This window comes from Mytilus californianus, unplaced genomic scaffold (assembly GCF_021869535.1).
Source record: "Mytilus californianus isolate M0D057914Y unplaced genomic scaffold, xbMytCali1.0.p SCAF_2, whole genome shotgun sequence".
In the NCBI taxonomy this organism is placed as follows: domain Eukaryota; kingdom Metazoa; phylum Mollusca; class Bivalvia; order Mytilida; family Mytilidae; genus Mytilus; species Mytilus californianus.
Window position 1 is genome coordinate 101,446,911 of NW_026262668.1, and position 23,557 is coordinate 101,470,467.

The 23,557-nt window shown below is 32.1% G+C and overlaps 1 protein-coding gene across 1 annotated transcript in view; it reads right to left on the reverse strand.

Annotated features, from left to right (window-relative positions):
* Positions 1–3,348: 3,348 nt before the first annotated feature.
* LOC127730586 (histone acetyltransferase KAT6A-like) overlaps positions 3,349–23,557 on the reverse strand; it is a 63,872-nt gene continuing 43,663 nt past the window's right edge. Inside the window, exons 7-12 of the mRNA XM_052239045.1 lie at positions 16,161–16,202; positions 14,597–14,854; positions 13,814–13,971; positions 9,147–9,209; positions 7,663–7,770; positions 3,349–6,205 (exon numbers count right to left, since the gene is read on the reverse strand). Of these exons, the coding sequence (XP_052095005.1) occupies positions 5,249–6,205; positions 7,663–7,770; positions 9,147–9,209; positions 13,814–13,971; positions 14,597–14,854; positions 16,161–16,202 (1,586 nt within the window). The 3' untranslated portion in view covers positions 3,349–5,248. The remainder of the gene's footprint in view (positions 6,206–7,662; positions 7,771–9,146; positions 9,210–13,813; positions 13,972–14,596; positions 14,855–16,160; positions 16,203–23,557) is intronic.

A 23,557-nucleotide genomic window follows, 5' to 3' on the forward strand; every position in this document is an offset into this window, starting at 1 on the left:
TTGCAGGACTGACGGATGGACAGACAGACAGTTATACAGACAGAGTGCAAAACTAAAGTCCCCTTCGACTTCATCGGTAGGGGACTAATTAAATAACTCCCCAAAAGAGGTGTGGTTTGTGAAACAGCTGCAACTTTCAGTTTGGATTTCTATGATTTTATAGATAGCAAAAACCAAACTAACAAACAAACAACAAAACTAAATAATTCTTAAAAATGCCCATGCATTAATATGCCCTTCAAATATGTGTGTGAATTGTATTAAAAAAATTTAAAGAATAAAAACATTTGCATTATTGATTTTTAATCTACCAATATTGAAATAAATGGGGAATGTGTCCATGGGACACAGATGATGTCCCCGCTGGCATATAACGTTATAAAGGGACATAACTTTAAGAACGGTAAAAGTGACGCTAACCAAATTCTACTTAAGTTTTTTTGGAAAAACGCATTGTGTATAAGTTTCATAACATTTGGTTGAGGCAAACTTAAGTAAGAGAACGGAAACGAAAAATTCAGCAATTTTTCCATTTGCAAAAGGACATAACTCGAGGAAAGGTAAAAGTGACGCCACCCTAATTCAAACTTGATCTGTATTTTGTGGTAATAAGCATTGTGTATAAGTTTCACAACATTTGGTTGAGGCAAACTAAAGTTGGAGAACGGAAACCAATTTCAGGACGTACAGACAGACAAGGGTAAAACTTAATGCCCCCTCCGCTTTGGCACTAACTTATTGTTATCATAAAATGTTGATGATTCTCTAAAAGATATACCACAATGTATAAAAGGTAAAACAAGTTCTTTCCTGAAAAATTTTAGCCACCAGCAGCATATATATATATATATAAGAATCTTAGATTATTGTAAAACATCATTTCATCTGGATTCTTCCATAGTAATCTCCCTTCTTTGACTTCAGTTTTCTCCTATAGAAATTGGTGATTTTTTTATTAGATTTGATTGGTAAATTTGTTTAAATCTTTTGTTAGAAGCTATATGGAATATTGCACTTTTAAAGAAATAGCATAAAAAAGTGCATATTTTATTTTTTTAAATCTATACAATAAATATGGAGCACAAATATGGAGCATTGGGGCATCCTTTCATATCTTTATTTAAGCTGCTTCATAGAAATACATACTGTATGGTTTGGCAGAAAATTAAATCAAATCCACCATGACGTCTGAAACTGTATGATAAAAATAATTCAATTGGGGCTTTTTTAAACAATTTTTAGAAAAGGTGTTGAATGATTAATTTCCTTGAAACTTATTTATCTTGAAAAGAGAGATATTAACTAATCACCCAATCTTGTTAATTTAGATACTATATTATCCTACTCTTTCTGTGAACTGGGGTAAAAAAAAATAATACATTGAAGCTGAGGCTCTGCAATGTTTGTATGTAAAATTTTCATTTAACAATGTTTAACAGCACTTATTTACCTGGAGAATCGTACAAATGAGAAGATTATAAAATGCTCTTGCTTCTTTCACTAAATGAAGAACAAACAAGTAAATATAAGAATGTTATCACTTATAAAACTCATAAGATTCCAGTACACTTTATGCATTGTATCCCATCAATCTTCAAGTCAAGTTTTGTGTAAGATATAATCATGTCTCAACAGAAAATCTTTTAAATTATTTTCCTCTTTTTCAATCAATTGAAAAACTATCATATGGAAAATAATTGATATAAATTTTCTGTTCCCTGATTTTATTTATTGCTTACACAAAAATGACTTGAAGAACTGACTTATTTAAAGTCAAGTTCAAGCAGCTATTACTACTACTATCTTTTTTATCAGGTAAAATTAAATCCAAGTTGGTCATTTCCTTAGAGGTCAATATTTGTTTATATCCACATCAGGTTTGCAATGTCAAAAAATTTTCACAAAAAAATCTTTTGCAGATTATCTCGTTTGAGCAGTCATGGAATGCAGTTTATAATCAGCAGTCACTACAATATGAAAAGGTGTACCAGTAGGTAACCTATAAAAAGTTAGAAACAGCATATTTCAGAGTTCGGTTTTGTAAACATATAAATTTCACATATTCATTCAATTGAAACTAAATACTGAAGAATAAGTAATGCAAGAAATGTCACTTTTGTTTATTTTACATGCTTGTGAAAATAAATATTATTTGATTTGGTGCAGCAAAATATGCAAATGCTACACTAGACCCACAAAAAAGAAAAGTGTGCTGCAACTTTTTCATGAGGAAAAAAGTGCATTTTTGACAGTTAATAAAACTCCCTTTCTATTGTGAATTAAATTAAAACGAATATTTCCATGTGCATTGTTGGTTAATCCTCATGAGGAAGGCTCATAGCCAAATATGTGAAAGTTATATCATTTATATTAGTGTGTGATAAAAATTAGTATGGAAAATAAACGAAGATGAATTACCAATTTTTATTGTGATTTAAGTTGAACAAGTTAAAAAGGATGAGGGTTGAGATCTTAAAAAACTAGTTGAACCCTGCTACAGTTTTATGTGCCTGTCATAAGTCAAGAACCTCGTCAGATGATGTCTTATGTCATATCTTTAATGCTTTTTGTTATTTGAGCGGATGGGACTTTAATGGCAGATCTTTGATTGTTTCAATTTAATTTATTCCCAACTTATATAAATTTAGGATGGTTTAAAGCTTGGCATATTGTGAAGACACCTGTCTATTATTAAAGACTGTATGTTGCCTTCTACAGATCTTTTCTATTATGTATGTCAGTTAGGCTGATGACTCATTGATGCATACTAAACATCTTCATTTATTCAAACACCATTATTATGACATCATAAGCTTTCCAGATCCCATTTTATTTCACAGTATAAGAAAAATGTATCTATCCACATGAATAAAAGTTTTAAGAAGATTTAAGTCTTGGTGACCATCTTGGATGATATCAATGTAAGATTTTTTGCAATGCTAATGAAATGTTCAATTTGTCCTTATTTCAAATTGGTAAATGGACAAGTCAAACATGCCCTTATGAACTGTAAAGAACTTTCACAACATCTTGTCGAACTATTTTAGAATCTGGCATCATAGATTTTATAATTGTCCCTAAGCAAAACACTTTGTATCTTCCCAGCTTTGTACTATAGAATTATGAAATTATGGACTAGATAATATAAGTGATGCATTGGATACATTTCACCATATATATCCATTTATAAAAGATATATATGTTATTCATCAAGTTCATCTACATATCAAAAATATTAACAAACTGATCAAATATACTAGTCATAATACACAAGCATTACATTTTTGTGGAGCTCAATTGGTTGCTTACGAAAATGTATTGCTCCTGCAAGAAACATGACAAACATAATATATTTCCAGTATTTATTTTTGTACAACAATGCTGATAATAATACACAATTATATTTAACAACTAACTCTTTAAAAACAGTTACAAGCAAATTTTCATGAATTGGTCCAAGTAAGTTTTAGCAACTAAATTATTTAGGTACACTTTACCAACATATCATCTTGTTCCATAATAAGGTGTTAATTGTATTTGTTGCAATGACAAAAGATGAATTAGGTTAACAAAATTCTTCACCAAAACTTCCACCTCAGTGATTTTTTACACATTTTTTGGGGGTAAAATTGCTACTTAGCTGCATTTAAATTCTTAAGATTGATATTGTTATGTTTTGACAAATCTAAAAGAACCTCTTATTCTTGTCTATTATTGTTTAATTTTGCAAAACATATTCAAACTAGAAAACTGACATGTCAGCAACGGCCTGCTTGCACATTCTTATGTGAGGCAAAGAGACTTGATGCATACAAAGCAAATGTTCATAGGTTGTCAATTTTCATAAATTTTACCACCAGCAATTCATTCAGGATGTGTTCTCCATTAATATATGTTTTGTTAAAATCCAAGCATTTTGGTGGGCATTTTCGTAAATGGTTGGCAACCAATAATTTTAAGACAGAGAATCATTTATCATTTTTCTAACAAAAACTAAGTTTTTAACACAATTTTGACTTCAGGAAACATTTTGGAATGGATATTTTGCCTAAATTATATATCAATTTTTTTATGACATCCTATCACAAGAAGATGCTTCTGAAAATTGATTTTTGAACAAAGAGTAATTTTTTACCAAGTTTTTTAATATATGTGTATCTATATATTATGCTCAACAACTGTGCAAAATTTCATTGGCCTCCTATCTATACTTTTGCAGTTTTTGGGCTCTATATAAAGTAAGTAGAGTGAATTGTTTACATTTAAAATATAAGATTAAACATGAAATTGAACGCATCGTTTTTGAATGCTCACAGTAGTTGGAGAAAAGATGGTCAGGACTACTGTCTGTGCACATTTAGCTGAATCAATCAGATGCTTTAAACAATATTAAAATTTAACAATAAAATGTATATTTTCTGCAAATTCTCATATATATGTTAAAAGATGTAATTAATTAATTGACTTATATGAATTGGTAGCAAAATTCAATACAAATGTCCATTTTGAAAGGCTTATTGATCTTAAAGATATTCACAATTTCCTATTTTCCCAATTAAAAAAAAATGCACTATGAGAATTTTGACTTTCCTAAATAAAGTTAAAGTTAATTGTACTTGTATCTCCTTCATTCAAAACACTCAAATTTTAAGTTTGAACCTCTTAAAGAATTTTTTTTTTTTTAGGTTTAGCACCAAATCATTTTTATCATATTTAACCATTAAAAAAAACTGTATTTAATTTAATTAATTTAAAACCTGTGGCCGACAGACCATTAATTCACTACTTTAGACTTTGTAAAAATAGCCTGTTTAAACAATAAACTAAATAATAGGCTTCAAGGACCCTATGTTCATATTTTTCTAAATATAACAATTATGCATTAGATAATTCAAGACAACTAGAGTTCTAATTTCCCAGTAGTTTCAAACGAGATGATTATTAATTTGCTATTTTACGGATGAAGAAGTGATGGCAATATCTCACATTAGTCACGTAATTATCATTACATGAATACAGATCAAACCCTTTAAAAATAAAATGGATCATATGTATAATAAACACAAAGGATAGCCGAGATCTGTCTTTGGCTAGCACTTTAAAATGTTATATAAACTCCTAACCTGCAAAAACATACAATTCAAATTGTTATGCAGTAAAAACAGTTAAGACAGATTTTAAACTGTACATTTCAAAAAGTAAACATGTTTAGGAATAGATTTTAAATAAAAAACATTATAACATTGATTCATTCTGGGGGTGGTGGAGGTTTGGGATACTCAATAGGAGGCCCTGGTGGCAGAGGGGGTGGTGCTAAATCCGGCAGTGGTGGCTGCACCATTGGAGGAGGAGGAGGCACCATTGGTGGAGGTGGCACCATGGATTGAGCCATATACATATGATTCCAATCCATGGTTGATTGATATGCATTTCCATCGTACATCTGACCTGGTGGAGTTTGCTGGAATTGCTGGTATGATGCCATTGTGTATCCAGCATTTCCTGCAAAAGTATAATCACCACCAGGTTGAGGTTGATAATAAGATATTGGCAATGATGTCATTCCCTGTGCATCAAAAGCTTGTGACATTTCTGATGTCATCATTCCTTGTGATGATGTATAATAAGGTTCAGATACCTGTGATGTCATCATTTCTTGTGATGTATAAAAAGTTTCAGATACCTGTGATGTCATCATTCCTTGTGATGATGTATAATAAGGTTCAGATACCTGTGATGTAATCATTCCTTGTGATGTATAAAAAGGTTCAGACACCTGTGATATCATCATTCCTTGTGATGATGAATAAAGAGGTTCAGATACCTGTGATGTCATCATTCCTTGTGATGATGTATAATAAGGTTCAGATACCTGTGATGTCATCATTGCCTGTGAAGTCTGATACATATCGTTTTGTGGAGTTACCACCTGATTGTCAGTACTCTGTGCTGATGTTGTTTTTTGTACATTTTGTACAGCACATTTCTGACTTTTTGACTTGGCAGTTGTATTTGACACTGACGATTTAACAGACGTCACAACCAAGTCTGAAGATGTTGTTGCCTGTGTCTTTCCATTTATCATACCGTATGCATCAAATCTGTGTTTTTTGGTACTCTGTTTTTTAGGTTGATGTTTACCTGTGGATAGATTTCCTGTCTGCTCCTGTAGTTTTTGGCGTTGCTGCTCAACTGTATCCTGCAACTGTCAATAAAACAAAATTATTAGTTCTCAATCCTTCCCAAGTCCTCAAATCTATTTACTGGTACATGATGAAAACATACAATTTACTAGCAAGTATTAGTAGGATAAGATACAAACTACACACACTCATGAAACATTTTGTAAATTGCAGTGAACATAATATTCTCATGAATGCAATACTTTATAATACTTTCATCAATTAATATAGTATTTTGTGTATAAATAGGGTGCTGTTTAAATAAAAAAATGTACCATTGAGGGATACAATAATTTTTTATCCTTTGTGAGTCTCTGATACTGGTATGTAGATACAGATTCAGTCAGATAGAAACTTAGTTATGATTGACGTTATTGAGGTTTGAATTGGGGTAAAACGCAACTTATATTCCAGAGCTGTTTCTGAAATATATACAGACATCTCTGTGAAGTTATCCAATCACAAAAAACTCATTTGTAATATGTAATATTTTGTATTGTTTCTTGATTTTACTATGAGATTGTAGAGCAAGTAAAGACAGTTGTGGATTATGCCAGTTATAGTCTGTAAGTTGTTGATATATGAAATCTGCATGCTTCAATGCATTGATGGAGCATTATCAACATGTACATATACAGCATTTATGCTTAAGATGATGCTAGGGGCCATCTTTCACCTAGGTGTGAGCTCAATTTTAAAATTCTTATTGTGATTTTGAGATGATAAACAGCCAATATAATTCTCTTTTTTCATACAGGGTTTTTTTCAAGTGCAAGTATGGTCTTTGTGTCATGAAATAATACACAAAACCCCTTCTTTTTTGTTAAACAGATAAATTAAGTGCAATATGTCACTTCTGTGAATTCTGTGAATGAGTTTGTAAGTTAATATTCAGGGGCAGGTCAAATAAAATGTTAGAACTAGTACTGACCTCTTAGGATGCTTTTCTGTTTGTTTTCCCTAAGGCATAATCAGTATGAAATAATCAAGGACAAACTGAATCAATGGATACACAACCAATACTCACCTCTTTCAATATTTTCAAAAAATTGATATTCCAGAACAAGCTGAATCAAAGGTTAGAACCAGTACTCATTTGTTTGAATATGTTTGAGCAAATATTCCAAGACAGTCTGGAACTCGAAGTTACACACAGTACTCACCTTTTTTTAACGTTTTTCAGTTGCTATTAGAGGACTGGTGGAATAGAGGTTAGAACTAGTACTAACCTCTTGTGGTGTTTTAAGCTTATATTCCAGGACAAGGTGAATCAACGATTTGAACCAGTACTCATCTTTTTGGATATCTTTTAGTTGGTATTTCTTGACAAACAAAGTCAAAAGTTTGAACCAGTACTTACCACTTTGGATAAATTTTCAACAGATATTCCAGGACAGGCTGAATCAAGGTAAGAATCAAGTCTCACCTCTTTAAATATGTTTTAGTCCATATTCCAGGACAAGCTAATCAAAGGACTCACCTCTTTAGATATGTTTTTGAGTTGATATTCCAGGAGGGCTTGAGTCAGGGCATTAGACACCTGTAATGCCATGGCTGCTTCATCCTCTGAACTGATCATAGATTTGGACTACAACAGAAACCATTGTTTAAAGTTTTTTTTACTTGACTGTGTAATTTGATTATTTTTTCTTCATATCTATTCATTTTTATAAAATTTTAAAGCACCGTTATTTTTTGTCTGTTGAAGAAAAAGGCTAGGGTTGACAAACCTCTGACAAGCAACTGACAGTTTATTATAAAAATCTAGAGGCTCTTAAGAGCCTGTGTCACTCACCTAGGTCTATGTGCTTCTTCAACAATGGATACTCTCCATCTTTGTGATCTAGTCTTGCTGATCATTTTTGCTTACTGGTATTTAAGTTTCTATCTATCTAATATAGTTTTTCAGATAGAAGGCAACAAAGCAAAAAAAATGTAAAAATCTTTATTAAAGATAAAAACTCCAAAAAGGGGTCAACAGACAATTCAAACCATGTTGACTTAATGTAGATCTTGTCTTGCTGATTAAGGAGAACAACTCCAATAAGGGGTCTTCAGACAGTTCAAACCATGTTGACTTTGTCTTGCTGATTATTTTTGCCTATTTCAGTTTCTATCTATCTATTATACTTTATCAGACATTAGGCAAAACGCAAAAAATTAGTAAAAATCGTCATTAAATGGCAATAACTCTAATAAGAGGTCATCAGACGATTTCAACCATGCTGACTTATTTGTAGAACTTATCTTGCTGATCATTTTTGCTATATAAAGTTTCTCTCTATTATAATTTTCATGAAAATAGGCAAAAATTTTAAAAGTTGGTAAAATTCGTCATTTAAGGGCAATAACTCCTATAAAAAGTCGTCTGACAGTATGGAAGTAAACGGACAATAGTAAGATCTCATCATTCCAAACATTTCTGCCCTTGTCAGATTTCCTCTATTTATAGTAGTTTTCAAAATAATAGACAAAACTTGCATATTACCTCCATGTTCTATTTTTAGCCATCTTGGTTGGCAGGCGGGGTCATTGGACACATTTTTAAAACTAGATACCCTAATGATGATTGAGGCCAAGTTTGGTTGAATTTGGATCAGTATTTCCAGAGAAGATTTTTGTAAAAGTTAACAACGATGGACGACGACGGAACGCCAAGTGATGAGAAAAGCTCACATGGCGCGTTGGGCCAGGTGAGCTTAAAAGTCTGTGTTTAATCACATAGGCAAGACTATCACAACTTATATGTATTGATGTGTTTCACAGATAGATCTGTAGGGAAAACTTTCTATATTTATAACCACTTTTCCCAACTACAACATGTATATGCTTCTAAGGAATCATAAGTCATCCAAATATATTACATGATTCAATGACTTTGTGTATGACATCATGAATTCCTAAATAATCAACAGATATATTTTTCACTCATAGACCTTTTTAATCATCATGAATTGTGCTTACCAAAGTAGACATTAGTTCTTGTACTTGTGGTGGCAGGTGTGGCTCACTTGATGTTGCTTCAGGCTGAAAGAAATCAAATAAAAGTTCACCATTGATTCCAGCATAATATGACAGTAATCTAAGGACTGTTTCTTAACTTATCATTGCCAGTGATGACAAATAATTACATTAGAAAGATATTTCATTATATACCATAACTTTGATTGGTCGACAACAATCATGATTGAGGTATTCAAAAATTATCTTTTTTCCAAAAAAATGCAGCATCTATGAAGTGCTCTCCATGACAACATTACAACATATGGGAAAAAGTATGGTAAGTACATGTATTTATCATCTTTTAAGACTGACAAAAAAAAACTGATCTGCAAGGTCATCTGTATGCATTTATACATTATGTACTGTATTAAAAACCTAGGTAAAGCTGACAAGGAAAGGCATCACTCTACTAATGAAAGCTGTATTTTTATATAGCCTAGTTGGCAGAGTGGTCTAGGTGGTGGGACACAGTGCAGGCCGAGTTGCCACCATGTCACAGATGCATGGGTTTTAATCCCATTGAATGAAGAAAAAAAAATGCAGATCTAACATTGTTGAGTAAAATTTGAGACCAGTACATCATTTTAAGTAAATATTATAATAAACTGTTGACATAGATATGTCTCGCCTGTCAGCATAAAATTTAGAAAAAGACATCTGATGGACAGCAACATTGCTTATTAAATTTAGTTGCTGGATCATGATCTAGTGGGCAGGGCCTCAAATGGTTGACAAACTGAGATGAAAAGACAGTAATGTAACTTTATAGAAAATACTGTTGTCTATTGTAAGTAGTTCCTATCAATTTAACTTAAGCAGAAAACTTAACATTGAAAATTGCTAATTAATTGAAAGTGGCTGGACCATGACCTATTGGGCAGGGCCTCAAAATAGTTGTCAAACTGATATAAACTGAAAGTAATGCAACTTCATATAAAGTATCATTGATATATCACAAGTAGATTCTATTAAACTAACTTCAGCAGAAAACTATCATTGAAAATTGCTAATTGATTCAAAGTCACTGGACTCTGTGCCTCAAAATAGTTGTCAAACTGATATGTACTGATAGTAATGCAACTTTTCATTAAATATCAATGATCTATCACAAGTAGTTCCTACCAAACAAACTTAAGCAGAAAACTTAACAATTGTTGACGCTGACGTCGCCGAAGCCATCGATGGAAAAGCAATCCCAATGTCTCGCTTTCCGCGACGAAAATGTGCCTTAAACCTATTTATTTGAGATTTTATTAATGTAGTAGTTTATTTGTAATTTTATACACCACCCAAGTTGGGGTTATATATCTCTTTGGAAAAAGCATACAAATTTTCATAGTAAGATATTGTGTTAAAAAGAGTCAAGAAATTGACTCATTTGAAAAATTGGTTTCACTATGTTTAACTACTGTCCCTACTTTTAGAATTTGTGAATGCTTGACAGTAAAAGCCTTCCTAGGAAAGATTACCTAATATCTTAATTTCAAGGTTCAACTGGAAAACAAACTAACCTAGTGTCCCATTCATAAAAACACACTATCAGCTCTAATATCTAGAAATTTCTAAAACATTTGAGGTCTTGGATCAAATTATAAGAGTAGTTCATTCTTTAATGATAGTCCAAACTTCTGGTCTTCTGGCCAAGTATTACATGACAATATAAACTTCTGGTCTTCTGGCCAAGTTTTACATGATAATATAAACTTCTGGTCTTATGGCAAAGTTTTACATGATAATATAAACTTCTGGTCTTCTGGCCAAGTTTTACATGATACTATAAACTTCTGGTCTTCTGGCCAAGTTTTACATGATAATATAAACTTCTGGTCTTCTGGCCAAGTTTTACATGATAATATAAACTTCTGGTCTTCTGGCTTGGTTTTACATGATACTATAAACTTCTGGTCTTCTGGCCAAGTTTTACATGATAATATAAACTTCTGCCAAGTTTTACATGATAATATAAACTTCTGGCCAAGTTTTACATGATAATATAAACTTCTGGTCTTCTGGTCAAGTTTTACATGATAATATAAACTTCTGGCCAAGTTTTACATGATAATATAAACTTCTGGTCTTCTGGCCAAGTATTACATGACAATATAAACTTCTGGTCTTCTGGCCAAGTTTTACATGATAATATAAACTTCTGGTCTTCTGGCCAAGTATTACATGACAATATAAACTTCTGGTCTTCTGGCCAGGTTTAACATGATACTATAAACTTCTGGTCTTCTGGCCAAGTTTTACATGATAATATAAACTTCTGGCCAAGTTTTACATGATAATATAAACTTCTGGCAAAGTTTTACATGATAATATAAACTTCTGGTCTTCTGGCCAAGTTTTACTGATAATATAAACTTCTGGTCAAGTTTTACATGATAATATAAACTTCTGGTCCTCTGGTCAAGTTTTACATGATAATATTAACTTCTGGCCAAGTTTTACATGATAATATAAACTTCTGGTCTTATGGCAAAGTTTTACATGATAATATAAACTTCTGGTCTTCTGGCCAAGTTTTACATGATACTATAAACTTCTGGTCTTCTGGCCAAGTTTTACATGATACTATAAACTTCTGGTCTTCTGGCCAAGTTTTACATGATACTATAAACTTCTGGTCTTCTGGCCAAGTTTTACATGATAATATAAACTTCTGGTCTTCTGGCCAGGTTTTACATGATACTATAAACTTCTGGTCTTCTGGCCAAGTTTTACATGATAATATAAACTTCTGGCCAAGTTTTACATGATAATATAAACTTCTGGCCAAGTTTTACATGATAATATAAACTTCTGGTCTTCTGGCCAAGTTTTACATGATAATATAAACTTCTGGCCAAGTTTTACATGATAATATAAACTTCTGGTCTTCTGGTCAAGTTTTACATGATAATATAAACTTCTGGCCAAGTTTTACATGATAATATAAACTTCTAGTCTTCTGGCCAAGTATTACATGACAATATAAACTTCTGGTCTTCTGGCCAAGTTTTACATGATAATATAAACTTCTGGTCTTCTGATCAAGTATTACATGACAATATAAACTTCTGGTCTTCTGGCCAGGTTTAACATGATACTATAAACTTCTGGTAATCTGGCCAAGTTTTACATGATAATATAAACTTCTGGTCAAGTTTTACATGATAATATAAACTTCTGGTCTTCTGGCCAAGTTTTACATGATAATATAAACTTCTGGCCAAATTTTACATGATAATATAAACTTCTGGCAAAGTTTTACATGATAATATAAACTTCTGGTCTTCTGGCCAAGTTTTACATGATAATATAAACTTCTGGCCAAGTTTTACATGATAATATAAACTTCTGGTCTTCTGGCCAAGTTTTACATGATAATATAAACTTCTGGTCTTCTGGCCAAGTTTAACATGATAATATAAACTTCTGGCCAAGTTTTACATGATAATATAAACTTCTGGTCTTCTGGTCAAGTTTTACATGATAATATAAACTTCTGGCCAAGTTTTACATGATAATATAAACTTCTAGTCTTCTGGCCAAGTATTACATGACAATATAAACTTCTGGTCTTCTGGCCAAGTTTTACATGATAATATAAACTTCTGGTCTTCTGATCAAGTATTACATGACAATATAAACTTCTGGTCTTCTGGCCAGGTTTAACATGATACTATAAACTTCTGGTCTTCTGGGCAAGTTTTACCTATAATATAAACTTCTGGTCAAGTTTTACATGATAATATAAACTTCTGGCCAAGTTTTACATGATAATATAAACTTCTGGTCTTCTGGCCAAGTTTTACATGATAATATAAACTTCTGGCCAAGTTTTACATGATAATATAAACTTCTGGTCTTCTGGTCAAGTTTTACATGATAATATAAACTTCTGGCCAAGTTTTACATGATAATATAAACTTCTGGTCTTCTGGTCAAGTATTACATGACAATATAAACTTCTGGTCTTCTGGCCAAGTTTTACATGATAATATAAACTTCTAGTCTTCTGGCCAAGTATTACATGACAATATAAACTTCTGGTCTTCTGGCCAAGTTTTACATGATAATATAAACTTCTGGTCTTCTGATCAAGTATTACATGACAATATAAACTTCTGGTCTTCTGGCCAGGTTAAACATGATACTATAAACTTCTGGTCTTCTGGGCAAGTTTTACCTATAATATAAACTTCTGGTCAAGTTTTACATGATAATATAAACTTCTGGCCAAGTTTTACATGATAATATAAACTTCTGGTCTTCTGGCCAAGTTTTACATGATAATATAAACTTCTGGCCAAGTTTTACATGATAATATAAACTTCTGGTCTTCTGGTCAAGTTTTACATGATAATATAAACTTCTGGCCAAGTTTTACATGATAATATAAACTTCTGGACTTCTGGCCAAGTATTACATGACAATATAAACTTCTGGTCTTCTGGCCAAGTTTTACATGATAATATAAACTTCTGGTCTTCTGGCCAAGTTTTACATGACAATATAAACTTCTGGTCTTCTGGCCAAGTTTTACATGATAATATAAACTTCTGGTCTTCTGGCAAAGATCTACATTGAGATTTACTGAATTATTAATATTTGTAGGTAGTGAAGAAAATAACACTCTGACTTACCTTGACACTTTTACTATTGGAAGATTCAGATAATGTTTTTGGAGCAGAGTGGTCAGAAGTGGTATAACTTGGTAAATCCATTGACTGTTGGTCCATTGTCACCTCAGGAGTTGAAGCTGTAGGTGGTTGAATCTGGTAATTCTCTGATGTAACAGTAGCTGAAATAAGTTGAGATATGTAAAAGTGATGAACACAGTCTGTCATGAAGAATCTCTCTAATGCCTTTCAAAGAAGACAAATGATGGAAGAGACTATATAATATTTCTGCAAATGTTAATTCTATAGCATGAATTTGTGAATCTATTTCATCCTAAACCCAGATATTCATTTACAACCCCTCCCCCCACTTGAAAATGTATGAATATGGACCTTAACAAAAATTAAAATGTATCTCAATAAAATATATCTCAAGACAAAATTTCTGAATGCATTTACATTAGATCATTTTTTCCTTTGACCAAATAGAATTCCTCTCCTATTTTGTTTAGCTTAAAACAAGATATTTGAAAACAGAGATGGATTAATCAACCATCATAAAGATTCCTATCTCCATTTATCCATATTCTAATGGGATATTTTTCATTTATGATAAACTTTATCCAAAACTTTTTTCTTTTCTAACATCACTTATTTCAGATGATTTTTTTTAATTCATTTTTGAAATATATGCATCAAAATAAAAACAAAATTAATTGAATATTGTTTCAAATAGATCAATGACTATTACCAATAAGAACTTAATAAACTTATTTTATAGATCATATATCACCGAAACTTTCCTACCTTGATAGGGCGGCTTTAAAATAGATTTAGATTTTTTCCACTTTAAGAATTCTTGAAACAGCTCTTCATCAGTCAATTCTCCGTCTGTTTTTCTCTTCATAAAAGACCTCTCTTCCTCTGTCAGACCAGTTCTGACTTCTTCTACAGGACTTTTGGTTCTACTGTGGCCATAGTCCACGACAACTACTGGTTTGATAGAGACTTCTCTTGAAAGGTATCTTGAAGGTTGATAGTATGGGTCATCATGTGACCTAAAACCTAAAACAATTCCAATCAAGTTCTTTTAGTTCTTGTCAAAATTTCAAAAAAGTTCACTAACATTTAGACTACCAGTATATCAATTAAACTTATTGCTTTACACAGTCCAGAACTAAATAGATATTTGAACAAAAATCACCAAAGGGATTTTAAAGAGGAGAATCTATTTGCATCAACACATAAATATTACATGTTTTCTATGCCAAAAATAATTGACCTACATATTCAACCTATGTTACAGGCTTTTTCCTCTGACTAGTGGGGATTATAGTAAAAGTCTGATAAAAATAAACAGCTTTTTATGAAAAAAAGTTTTTTCTTGGACCCTCAACAACAACTAGACATTTTTCATCATTAAAATGATCTTGAGGTGATTATTTGTATATTAAGCAAATTGAATGGTTGTACTGTACTAATATGGTTTTGACTGAGAAGCTCAACTTCAGCCTGAACTTTGTTCTTAAAAATAAATAGATCACCATATCTTCACATTGACTATGCATCTAAATGAGCATTATTGGTCAAGATATTTGATGACAATTAGAACTGAATTTGATGTATCAATGGTAAGAAATTGTTATCATTGGTATCTCATGATTCCACTATTAATTTATATATCTAACAATCTTGTATCTTCACTAAGATTTTAGTATTGTGTCAGACTTTGTCATGAGCATGGTTATCTTTTCTAAGATTTCATTTAATGTAAACCAACTAACTTCAATTGGCAGATTTATTTGTGTTGACTTTCAGGAATAGATAAATAATGCAAATATAAATTCTGTTCTGAACATGAATACACCAAAAATGCTACAAAATCCCCAAATAAGTCAGAGTGAAATTGGCTAGACAGCACAAAATGTGAAAATAAATGGGTTTACAGCATAAGATGTCTCAGTTTTCTGGTTTCAAAATAAGATGTGTCAATGTTCTGACAATTTCTTTCTGAACTAATTTAGCATTTTCAGTTGCCACCAATAAAAATTGGCTGCCAGAAAATAGCCAATACAATTTATTATTAAAAATGGCTTGAAACACCAATCAATCAATTAATCTACAATAATTGTATGGCTGAGTTATCTCAATTTTTTGTCATCTGCATGTGTAGCTTTAAATTGAATAAGATTCAATTAAATTATTTCAATTTTTGTTTTTAGCAACACGTGTTTTTTTTTCTCTCAGTTTTTTTTTCTCTCAGTTTTTTGCTATCACAATGAGCTGTTAAAATACTTTGGAAGGTTGGAGTTTTATAAATGGTGACCCCTGGCATGTCCTTCATAAAGTAATTTCATGTTTTCTGACAAACCTCTTCTTCCGTAATAGGGATCATCCATTGGTAATCTTCTATCTACAAATATAAAATGATGAAAATTTTAGTTTATATTACCTTTGTTAGTGAGTGAATGCTGGTATATTTCATGGTTTTAAATCATGAAATGGAGATCTATTGATGCCCAATATAGGCCTAACAATTCAAAGTATATAAAATAGTGGCCAAATAAGCATTAATGGTGTTTGAGTACATTAATATTTTCTAAATCATACCTTTCTGGTGCTTTAAAGTTCAATGCATACAAAGTGGCTTATATCTAAAACTGAATCATTTGATACTGTAAATTCAGAAATTATTGTGAGGTTTTTATTAATGTGAATAATGCCACTGGATGAGCATCGCAATAATAAGAACTCACATTCTGATAGGAGAAGCATAGATCTGTATGCAGATTTTTTTGAAATCACAATAATTAAACTCGTATTTTTGTCTATTCTTGAAAAATCACAATAATAAATGCACGCAATAATTTCTGAATTTACAGTATTTATCTTAAAAGGCTAGCCACAGTTTCTAGACTTATGCAATTTGGATAAAAAGATTTAGAACATTAAGAAATATATAATCAAAAGCTTTATTTAAAATCCAAACATATAAAAAACAGTACAGTGCTCAGTATATATAATAGCAAAAATTAATTTTGGTCAGAATAGGCAGCCAATTTTTTCAAAATCATAAACCATCGAGGAGTAGCCCAAAAGTTGGTCCTAAAATAAGTTTTCTGAACCAGATTACGTAGCTATGATGTCATTATGTATACAAACAAGGCCAAAATTCAAAATTAAAAAAAATGGTTTGTTTGCCATAACCTGACCAACCGGATTGAAACCCTCCTAACTGTAAAGTTTCTATTGAAAAAAAATTGTGAAGTTATTTTTATTATCTTTATGATTTCCGGATTTTTTTCGGTACTTTTCTGTATCCAGTCGTCTTTTCCTCTTCCACTTTGGTCCCGGTCGCAAAGGTGCTTTGAATGTTAACCTGGAAGCCTGCATATACTCATGGTTTAAAGCGCTAAACAGATTCGGATGTCAGAGGTTTCATTTGAAAATTTTGTCCAGACATGGACGCCAACAAGAACTTTGACAAGCTGAAACAAAAATTTGCGGCCATTGAAGTCGAACCTGGACAGAATAACAAGTCACTCTTTGTTCCAGCATTTTTGTCTTACAAGACAAGAATTATTGCATAAAAAAACGCCAATATCGGCATTATTTGACCGACACTTGGGAGGATGTTTACAATGAAAATATAGAAGGAGAATCCTTTACAAGTAAAAGAAGCGACCAGATCACAGTGGAACTTTGTAAAACAAATAATTTTACAGACACATTCATGCCAGATCCTATCAAATAAACACAGAGAAATCTCTTTTCATGTGCAATTGTCAGAGTTCTTTTCAGTGGGTTGTGTTCAAACTATTTTAATTACTTCTACAAAGTCTGAGTCTTTTTCATTTTTATAACCTTCAAAAGGATAGAAGGGTATTTATTGTAAATAGTTACTGTTTAAAATTGTAATTTTGCATTTTCTTCATATATTCATTGAAAAGCAAATACTGTTGCCACTATCAGAGAGGTTTAATACATTTATGATGTACATGTCCAGAAAGCAATATCTAGTCATACTTAAGCAATATACATGTACTACTAAGACACTTTCAGTACTAGTAGTATTGTCCAGAAATCAATATGCCATATAATGCTTATAAATCAATATCTAGTCATTTTCATTTAATATGCAAAGACTGCATGTCTGTCAGACATATTAAAATTGTATGTCGAGTATAAAATATTTCTGGTCATTTTCATTTTTAGACATTTGTCAGAGGTAAAATGCTTTACTACTGTGAAACTGTTCTTGTAATTACTGCTACATGTAGTTTTGTAAAGTTGTATGACTTGTCAGACATGAATGCAAGCCTCTTGAATAATTGATTATAAAGTTTGCAATAAATCTGTTTACACATTAAAATGTCATATTTCATTGCAGGGAGGCACAGGTATAAGACAACACAACAATACTACCAAGAACTATACACAGGAAACATGTATCCCACATTCCTCAGACTTAAAGTTTATACTGCAATTTCAGACAAGTTACTGACAGTTATAAGACTTAATAAAATGCTTCGCTGGGCGCAGCTTGATACGACCGCAGAGGTCGAACCCTGAACAGTTGGGGCAAGTATGGACACAACATTCAAGCTTGATACAGCTCTGAATTTGGATTGTGATTAAATATTTGACACAGCATAGGTTTCTGACACAGAAAGAATGTGGTCTAAGAACTTCAATTTTTTTAATTTACCTATTATGGTCCAATGTCCAAAATCAAAATACATGGTTAGATTCAGCATATCAAAGAACCCCATATATTCAATTTTTGTTGAAATCAAACAAAGTTTAATTTTGGACCCCAATTTGGACCAACTTGAAAACTGGGCCAAAAATCTAAAATCTAAATACATGTTTAGATTCAGCATATCAAAGAACCCCCATATATTCAATTTTTGTTGAAATCAAACAAAGTTTAATTTTGGACCCCAATTTGGACCAACTTGAAAACTGGTCCCATAATCAAAAATCTAAACACATGTTTAGATTCAGCATATCAAAGTACCCCAAGAATTCAATTTTTGTTAAAATCAAACTAAGTTTAATTTTGGACCCTTTGGACCTTAATGTAGACCAATTTAAAAAACGGGACCCAAAATTAAAAATCTAAAAACACGGTTAGATTTGGCATATCAAAGATCCCCAATAATTCAATTTTTGATGAAATCAAACAAAGTTTAATTTTGGACCCTTTTGACCTCAATATGAACCAATTTGATAGCAGGCCCACAAAATAAAAAATCTAAATACATGGTAAGATTCAGCATATCAAAGAACCCCATATATTCAATTTTTGTTGAAATCAAACAAAGTTTAATTTTGGACCCCAATTTGGACCAACTTGAAAACTGGGCCAAAAATCTAAAATCTAAATACATGTTTAGATTCAGCATATCAAAGAACATCATATATTCAATTTTTGTTGAAATCAAACAAAGTTTAATTTTGGACCCCAACTTGGACCAACTTGAAAACTGGTCCCATAATCAAAAATCTAAACACATGTTTAGATTCAGCATATCAAAGAACCCCAAAAATTCAATTTTTGTTAAAATCAAACTAAGTTTAATTTTGGACCCTTTGGACCTTAATGTAGACCAATTTAAAAAACGGGACCCAAAATTAAAAATCTAAATACACGGTTAGATTTGGCATATCAAAGAACCCCAATAATTAAATTTTTGATGAAATCAAACAAAGTTTAATTTTGGACCCTTTTGACCTCAATATGAACCAATTTGATAGCGGGCCCACAAATAAAAAATTTAAATACATGGTAAGATTCAGCATATCAAAGAACCCCATATATTCAATTTTTGTTGAAATCAAACAAAGTTTAATTTTGGACCCCAATTTGGACCAACTTGAAAACTGGGCCAAAAATCTAAAATCTAAATACATGTTTAGATTCAGCATATCAAAGAACCCCCATATATTCAATTTTTGTTGAAATCAAACAAAGTTTAATTTTGGACCCCAACTTGGACCAACTTGAAAACTGGGCCCATAATCAAAAATCTAAACACATGTTTAGATTCAGCATATCAAAGAACCCCAAGAATTCAATTTTTGTTAAAATCAAACTAAGTTTAATTTTGGACCCTTTGGACCTTAATGTAGACCAATTTAAAAAACAGGACCCAAAATTAAAAATCTAAATACACGGTTAGATTTGTCATATCAAAGAACCCCAATAATTCAATTTTTGATGAAATCAAACAAAGTTTAATTTTGGACCCTTTTGACCTCAATATGAACCAATTTGATAGCGGGTCCACAAATAAAAAATCTAAATACATGGTTAGATTCAGCATATCAAAGAACCCCAAGAATTCAATTTTTGATGAAATCAAACAAAGTTTAATTTTGGACCCTTTTGACCTCAATGTGGACAAAGTTGATAACGGGGCCCAAAAATCAAAAATCTAAATACATGGTTAGATTCAGCATATCAAAGAACCCCATATATTCAATTTTTGTTGAAATCAAACAAAGTTTAATTTTGGACCCCGATTTGGACCAACTTGAAAACTGGGCCCATAATAAAAAATCTAAATACATGTTTAGATTCAGCATATCAAAGTACCCTAAAAATTCAATTTTTGTTAAAATCAAACTAAGTTTAATTTTGGACCCTTTTGACCTTAATGTAGACCAATTTGAAAACGGAACCAAAAATTAAGAATCTAAATACACGGTTAGATTCGGCATATCAAAGAACCCCAATAATTCAATTTTTGATGAAATCAAACAAAGTTAAATTTTGGACCCTTTGGACCTCAATGTGGACAATTTAAAAACGGGGCCAAAAATCCAAAAACTTAATACACGGTTAGATTCAGCATATTAAAGAACCCCAAGAATTCAAGAATAAAACCCCATTGAAATTGATCAAGAAATAAGCAATTTATACGAAGTATCTTCTTTTGCACAATACTGTGCAATTGAATATTTCTTGCTATTGTGCAATACTGTACAATTGACAATTTCTTGCTATTGCGCAATATTGTGCTATTGGATATTTCTTGCTATTGCGCAATACTGTGCAATTGAAGATTTCTTGCTATTGCGCAATACTGTGCAATTGAAGATTTCTTGCAATTGTGCAATACTGTGCAATTGAAAATTTCTTGCTATTGCACAATACTTATTAAATAATAATTTACACATCCTGTTTGGTGTGTATCTCCTACCATATCATTATTATTTGCTTTTAAATATTAATCAGAAATAACCAACTTAAAATGGAAAATTTTAAAAGAAAAAAAAAAGGAAAAAAAGAAAAAAAAAGAAAAAAAAAAATCCCCCCCCCCCAAATTTTTTGAACCCCCTTATGATTCATCACCCCTAAACTCAAATCCAGCCTTCCCTTTGTGGTATGGTACCTTGCAGTTCAATTTCAGAGAGATCCATACACTTGAACACAAGTTATTGTCTGGAAACTAGAAAAATGCTTATTTTTGGCCCCTTTTTGGCCCCCAATTCCTAAACGTTTCGGGCAATTACCCCCAAACTCAATTCCAGCTTTCCCTTTGTGATATGGAACCTTGTAGTACAATTTCAGAAATATCCAAACACTTACACACAAGTTATTGTCATGAAACTAGAAAAATGCTTGTTTTTTGCCCCTTTTTTGGCCCCTAATTCCTAAAATTTTGAGGCAATTACCCCCAAAATCAATTACAGCCTTCCCTTTGTGATATGGAACCTTGTGGTACAATGTCAGAGAGATCCATACACTTACACACAAGTTATTGTCTGGAAGTTACAAAAATGCTTATTTTTGGCCCCTTTTTGGCCCCTAATTCCTTAACTGTTGGTACCATAACCCCCAAAATCAATCCCCACCTTCCTTTCGTGGTATTGAACCTTATGGTAAAATTTCATGGAGATCCATTCACTTAAACTAAAGTTAGAGTGCGAAAAACAATGCGTCTTCGGACGACGCCGGACGACGCCAGACGACGACGACGCCGACGTCATACCAATATACGACCAAAAAATTTTCAATTTTTGCGGTCGTATAAAAAATCACACTAAAGAACAAAGACAATTTCTTTTACTGAGTTTATTAAATAGTCCACTATATTTTTCAAAAAAAGATCATCCTACGGTTCCTATCAGTCAGGCGTGGAATTCATGTAGTTCAGCAGGATGATAATAAAATGCTCCGCTGGGGCGCAGCTTGATACAACTGCAGAGGTCGAACCCTGAACAGTTGGGCCAAGTATGGACACAACATTCAAGCTTGATACAGCACTGAATTTGGATTGTAATTAAATATTTGACACAGCATAGGTTACTGACACAGAATGAAAGTGGTCTAAGAACTTAAATATTTTTAATTTACCTATTCAAACCATATCATTATTATTTGCTTTTATATATAAATCAGAAATAACCAATTTAAAATGGAAAATTTTAAAGAAAAAAAAAGGAAAAACAAATCCCCCCCCCCCCAAATTTTTTGAACCACCTTATGATTCATCACCCCCAAACTCAATCCCAGCCTTCCCTTTGTGGTATGGTACCTTGCAGTACAATTTCAGAGAGACCTATACACTTGAACACAAGTTATTGTCTGGAAACTAGAAAAATGCTTGTTTTTTGGCCCCTTTTTAGGCCCCAAATTCCTAAACATTTAGGGCAATTACCCCTAAACTCAAACCCAGCTTTCCCTTTGTGATATGGAACCTTGCAGTACAATTTCATAACGATCCATACACTTACACACAAGTCATTGTCCTGAAACTAGAAAAATGCTTGTTTTTTTGCCCTTTTATGGCCCCTAATTCCTAAAATTTTGAGGGAATTACCCCCAAAATCAATCCAAGCCTTCCCGTTGTGGTATGGTACCTTGCAGTGCAATTTCAGAGAGATCCATACACTTGAACACAAGTTATTGTCTGGAAACTAGAAAAATGCTTATTTTTGGCCCCTTTTTGGCCCCTTCTTCCTAAGCTTTTTGGTCAATTACCCCCAAACTCAATTCCAGCTTTCCCTTTGTGATATAGAACCTTGTAGTACAATTTCAGAAAGATCCATACACTTACACACAAGTTATTGTCATGAAACTAGAAAAATGCTTGTTTTTTGCCCCTTTTTGGCCCCTAATTCCTAAAATTTGGAGGCAATTACCCCAAAATCAATCCCAGCATTCCCTTTGTGATATGGAACCTTGTGATACAATGTCAGAGAGATCCATACACTTACACACAAGTTATTGTCATGAAACTAGAAAAATGCTTGTTTTTTGCCCCTTTGTCTGTGTCATCATGAAAGAATCACAACATAAATCAAACAAAACTTTATTGGCTGTCAAAAACAAACTCATAAGAGTTTTGTAGATAATGAATACAGTATCAATACATCATTGAAACAAGAGTATGTGTCCATAGTCCATACAATTTTAAAAGTTTTCATTAAAATGGACATGTGTCCTATGTTTTAAGTTGACCATGACATTTCTCTATCTACATCATCTATAATTGTTTTCAAGATAATAAAAGATACATGCATTTTGCTGCTACATTTAACCTTTATCAGCCATATTAGTTGGATGGCGGAATAATTGGACAAAATTTTTAAACTTGATATCCAAAGAATATTGTGGTCAAGTTTTGGTTTCAACTGGCCTAGTTGTTGCAGAACAAAAGTTACCAGAGGATGAAAGATGACGAACTCCAAGTGATTGCATTAGCAAATTTAGATCACATAACTACTCATTCAACATTTTAGATTTGGAACCAAAAT